Source organism: Nicotiana sylvestris, chromosome 9, assembly GCF_000393655.2.
Source record: "Nicotiana sylvestris chromosome 9, ASM39365v2, whole genome shotgun sequence".
NCBI classification, from domain to species: domain Eukaryota; kingdom Viridiplantae; phylum Streptophyta; class Magnoliopsida; order Solanales; family Solanaceae; genus Nicotiana; species Nicotiana sylvestris.
Genome location: NC_091065.1, coordinates 39,246,555 through 39,251,709, shown reverse-complemented (window position 1 = coordinate 39,251,709; position 5,155 = coordinate 39,246,555). Strand labels below are relative to the sequence as shown.

General features: G+C 37.7%; 1 protein-coding gene across 1 annotated transcript; it reads right to left on the bottom strand.

Annotated features, from left to right (window-relative positions):
- Positions 1 to 1,467: 1,467 nt before the first annotated feature.
- Positions 1,468 to 5,155, bottom strand: LOC138877473 (uncharacterized). Its single transcript, XM_070157083.1, has 4 exons — positions 4,939 to 5,155; positions 4,860 to 4,888; positions 3,856 to 4,815; positions 1,468 to 1,536 (listed from the first exon to the last, which is right to left on the bottom strand). The coding sequence occupies exons 1-4, from the start codon at positions 5,153 to 5,155 to the stop codon at positions 1,468 to 1,470; spliced, it is 1,275 nt and encodes a 424-aa protein (XP_070013184.1).

Genomic DNA, 5,155 nt, shown 5'->3' with positions numbered 1-5,155 from the left:
TATGGGGGTCTGTCCAAATCAACAAAAGATAGGGGTCTAATAGACTTTAACCGAGGTGTTCTCAGTTAAGAACACTGCGATTAAAGTCCATTCGACCCCAAAAATGGTCGAGTCCGAGTTCGAGCCTGAGGCAGTTTTAATTTCAAATCCCTGAGGTAATTTTCCCTTTTCTTTTGTTCTCTTGTGGATTATATCTGTCTTTCATATTTGGTGGTTTGTTTCTGATTTTTCTATCAAATCTGTGAACCCTGAGATAGTGTTTAGTTTGTTTTAATGTTTTATTTGATTGCCTGCTATATATCATAGCTTGTATAGTCGTTTAAATAAGTGTCGTCAATTAATTTGTTTAAAATCAGAGGATACATGATAATAGTTCATTGATGTTCTCCATGTATACACCAGTTCAGCATCTGCTATGCTAACTTGCAATGAACCCGTTGAATATGTTCAGTTTTTGTCTTTGAACTAGATTACTCGTTCATTCAGTAATCCCCTGTTCTTCATAGTTGACCATGGAAACCTGATTGCCACTGTTTCATCATTTTTACTCCCTATCGTTTGTTTGATTTAAGTTGATCAGGATTGGTTCCCCAATTTGATCAACTTATTTCACCTGATTGACACCCCTTTGTAATCTGATTTTAAGTTGAACTTAGGCTGAGTATTGGATATAGCTGTAGAAATCTAGGAGATCAATCAGAAATCAGTGTTAAGCTTATATAGTTGGCAAGTTCAGACAAGTAAGTCTTAGGGTAGTACAGTAATATGCAAGGGTTAAGGGGTAATTCTGGGGATTTAGTAACATACTAACATGCTGTTAAGGATGGGGTCTGCTTAGGGGTCATTCATTAAGCTTATTTTAATGACAATGGGGAACAAAACAACAAGACATGGGAATTAAGTGAGTATTATAATACACCCATGACTCTTGATTAAAACAAATAGGACAAGCATGGGGGACAACATAGTAGGGATCAATAAAGGACACTTAGGCATGGGAATCAAAGGGGTATGGGCAGGAAAAGCTGAAGGGATCGAGGCAGCCTGGGGGCTTGCCATTTCTGGCCTATTAATAGGCTGATTTTTAGAGAAAAAGGGGTTGGTTTTTTCTTTTGGCTAAAATCTTAAGAGACCAGAGAGAAAAGAAGAGGATAAAAACTAGAAATTTAACTTTAATAGGGGGAGTAGGCTAGAGGTTCCTACACTAAAGTTCAGTGGTTTTGATATTTAAGAAGGAAAAGTCTGCTTCATTTTACGGTTAAAAAATCAGTATCTACCTCGGATAATGTGGCAATGAGAGCTGTGGGAATTTTTCTGGAAATCTGTGGGTCTATCTTCTGTTGCGAACTCAAGTTTTTTTTGGGTCATTTGGTGTTGCTGCATGGTATTTTCCGAAGCTGTTGTTGGGTCTTGATCTATTTGCTGGGCTGTTTTTGGTTACTGCTGTTTGCTGAATCTGCTATTGTGCTATTGCAACTGCAGCTGACTTCTTTTTCTACCCTGTTTCTGTTCCTCTATCAGGTACACGACTTTATCCTGTTTGTTGAAAGCCGAAAAAATGTGAAGCATGAATTCATGTGAAAGTTGAAGTTGAAATGGAAACCAGAAAAAGCAAATCTGTTTTGTTTAAAACCTGTTGTTACTATTTTATTTAGTTCCTTAAGGCATTGCTGAATCTGTAATTTGTAAAAATATAATTTCATCATTCTAGTTGTTTGTAAGGGACTGCATAAAACTGCTAGGCGTTAGATCGTGCAATGGAGTAATGTAGTTTAGCTCGTATTCAATCAGAACTTGGCCATGTAATGAATGTTGGATATAACTTCCGATAATTTGCAAAATAGCACTTGCGGTTTGATCCCGAAAATGGCTAGTAGGTTGTTAACTAATCTCGGATTGTAGCATGATTGTTTGAGTTCTCGGTCAACTAGATCTTTGCATTAATCTTACCCTCGATTGTTACTCATAAGGTATTGCAACACTTTAAGGAAAAAGAAGCATAGTTGTAAGTCTAAGATTGTTAGCTAAGGTAACGAGCAAGAGTAGGCTCGCGTGATGTGGTGAGTTAGCAATTTCCGGTGGCTCGAATCATGCCAGGATTCTGGTACGTTTTACTCTGTAACGACATTTCGGAACTAATCGAATTTGCAGAAGTTATTAAAGGGCCCGGACTTTTCAAGCATGTTGAACTAATTAAGACTTTATTTTTTTCATATTTAGAGACAAATTTAATAGAAAACCTTAGCCACTTCTAGGATTGCCCTTTTAATAATAAGAATGAGATGAGTCTCGCCGAATAAAAATGCAAAAATTGCGGGGCCCTCAGTAAATATTTGCTTTAAAATTGCTTAGATTCCGGGACGGGCCGTTTAGCAAATTTCACGGCCCTACCCAAAATAATGATACGTTAGTCGCTTTAGGCGCGTATTTAATAAATTACATTCTTAAACTCGGGTGCACATTTATGTGACCCAAATCCAAATCTCAGCGGAGCCGAAATGCGTCTTTAATCACGGGTACATTGACTGTAACGTGACTCAAGATGCATTTTCACAACGTTGCAAATTCGCCCAATAATAATAATAATAATAATAATAATAATAATAATAATAATAATAATAATAATAATAATAATAATAATAATAATAACGAATGAGACGAGCCTCGATAAACGAGAATACCCAAAGTGCGGGGCCCTCAACGGATAGTTGTTTCGGGTACTTAGATTCCGGGACGGGCCGTTTAGCAAATTTCACGGCCCTACCCAAAATAATGACACGTTAGTCGCTTTAGGCGCGTATTTAATAATGTTATCTTCTTAAACTCGGGTGCACATTTATGTGACCTAAATCTCAATCTCAACAGAGTTGAAATATGCCAACAACCACAGGTGCATTGAATGTGACGTGATTCGAGATGTGTTTCCACGATGTTGCAATTCTTAATAAAAAATAACAGTAAATGATAAAAGCGGTTAAAATTTAAAATTCGCACATAGGTTCAACATGTATAAAATCAGATAATTAAGCCGAATATGATAGTTGAGCGACCGTGCTAGAACCACGGAACTCGGGAATGCCTAACACCTTCTCCCGGGTTAACAGAATTCCTTATCCGGATTTTTGGTTCGCAGACTATAATACAGAGTCATTCTTTTCCTCGATTCGGGATTAAATTGGTGACTTGGGACACCCTAAATCTCCCATGTGGCGACTCTGAAATAAACAAACAAATCCCGTTTCGATTGTCCTTTAATTGGAAAAACTCCTTCGCCCCTCGTGGGGGCGGAAAAAGGAGGTGTGACACTATGTACTAAAACAGGTTATGAAGAAAAACCTTGTTTATTTTATATTATGTAAAAATCTGTTACAAGAAAAACAGTTATGAGAAAGTCATAGATGGATTTTAATACATGTAATAGTCAAAAAAAAACTTGTTAAAGTTCATGAATAAATCTTGTCAAAGTTGTTTCATACAAAACATGTGTATTCCTATTTCTTTCATCGTATTATAACACCATTGTGAAGTTGAGACGTCCTCTTCATTAAGTGTCGATAAAATAAAAGGGCCCTCTTTTATAAACCTCATGTTAATATGTCATAAGAAGAATCATAAAGCATTTTCAAAGGATAAAAATGCTAAACTATTCTATAAGTCCTAAATAAGTAAGGAAAAGGCAAGGATAGAACACATTGAAGTACTAACAAAACTTCTTAATATAATTAAAAAGACTAAGTAGAAACTTAGTCAATAAAAGTTTATACAAGTGCCCCATTATGATAACTGAGGACTTTCACCAAAAAATACCTTAAAAACTAAGGGATAAAACCATCATCCAATTGAAGGGGTTAGCACATCAGAAGTTGCAATATTAATTTCACTTTCAGCCACAGGCACGGTGGCAACTTCTGAAGAAGCAGCAACAGGAACGGTTTCAGCTGAGCTTGAAATGTTAGGATCAACGAGGGAAGCAAGAGTCACGGAAGCTTCAACTTCCACAGACTGAGTCATAGAAGTTTCACCCTCTGAAGCTGGAATTGCAACATTTTCAACTTCAACTGCCATAGCAACGGCTTCTTCATTTAAAGGTTCTTCAGCCACGGGAGCTTCAATTGACGGAGAAGGAAAGTCAAGTGGTTGTTGGGTTCTCTCAATGGTCTCTAAAACTTTGGCCAACTCTGAGTTTAAATCAAAGTTTTCTTGACTGACCTCCATTAAAGCATCACGACGAGAGTTTAGAAAAGCCCAACTCACCTCTATGTTAAAATTCTCCTCAAGAAGTTCATACTCCCTTTCCCACATAGCAAGATCATTCTTTAACACTTGATTTTCAGCTAAAGAGGATTCAAAGGATGCTTCAAGGGAGGCATGAGAACTCTCTAAGGTACGTACCTTATCAGAAGAGATTTTTAAATCAGCTTGAGCTTGAGTCAAGCTTTGCACTAACTCCCCTGCATACTCTTCTTTCTTGGCCAAGAGTACCTTAAGTTCTCTGATCTCTTCACTACAATTTGATAGTTGTTCTGAAAATGAACACTCAAGGCGCTCCTTATCTTTCTCAAATTGGCTTGAAGAAGCCTTGACACCTGCTAGCTCAGAAGTCAGACCTCGCTTTTGTTGCTCCAGGAGATTTCTACTCTCTAGCAATTCTTCTATAGTTCCCTGAGCATTCTCAAACTGCTCTTTCCAATTGGCTGCTTCTAGCTGTGCTCCCCTGGCTATTTTCTCAGCCTCGTGGATAGACTTTTCAGACTCACGGGCTTTCTTTTCCAAAAGGGAAATTCTTCCCATCAATTCTGTACCAATGAGGTTAGCCTGCAGTGACAATTCATAGAAATAAGAATTTTTTTTAAAAAAACAAACTTGTTAGTAAGTAAAGGAAGAATACCTTCAAAGTAGAATGAACAATGTCATTCATCAAAGTTAAGCAGCTATGACTGTCCATCTTCTTCTTCTCAATATCTCCAATCAAAGGCCTAAGCCAGTCATCTGCTCCACCAGACTTCCTTAAAAGGCTGTTGTTAGCAGGAACTTCAAGCGTAACGCTCCTCATAGCCAAGCTTCTGCTACTAGAACCCTCCTCTGCATATTGAACAAAGGAAGGGGGAGCTATAGAAGGAAGAGTGGTAGAAGAAGTGAAAATAACAGGAGTCAT

What these genes read in the sequence shown, in the direction of transcription:
- LOC138877473 (XM_070157083.1), bottom strand. Translation starts at nt 5,155, where the DNA reads ATGACTCCTGTTATTTTCACTTCTTCTACCACTCTTCCTTCTATAGCT. An exon ending in TGAGAAGAAGAAGATGGACA is followed by an intron (nt 4,889 to 4,938) that starts GTCATAGCTGCT and finishes TCTACTTTGAAG; the next exon opens with GTATTCTTCCTTTACTTACT. An exon ending in CTTTACTTACTAACAAGTTT is followed by an intron (nt 4,816 to 4,859) that starts GTTTTTTTAAAA and finishes TTGTCACTGCAG; the next exon opens with GCTAACCTCATTGGTACAGA.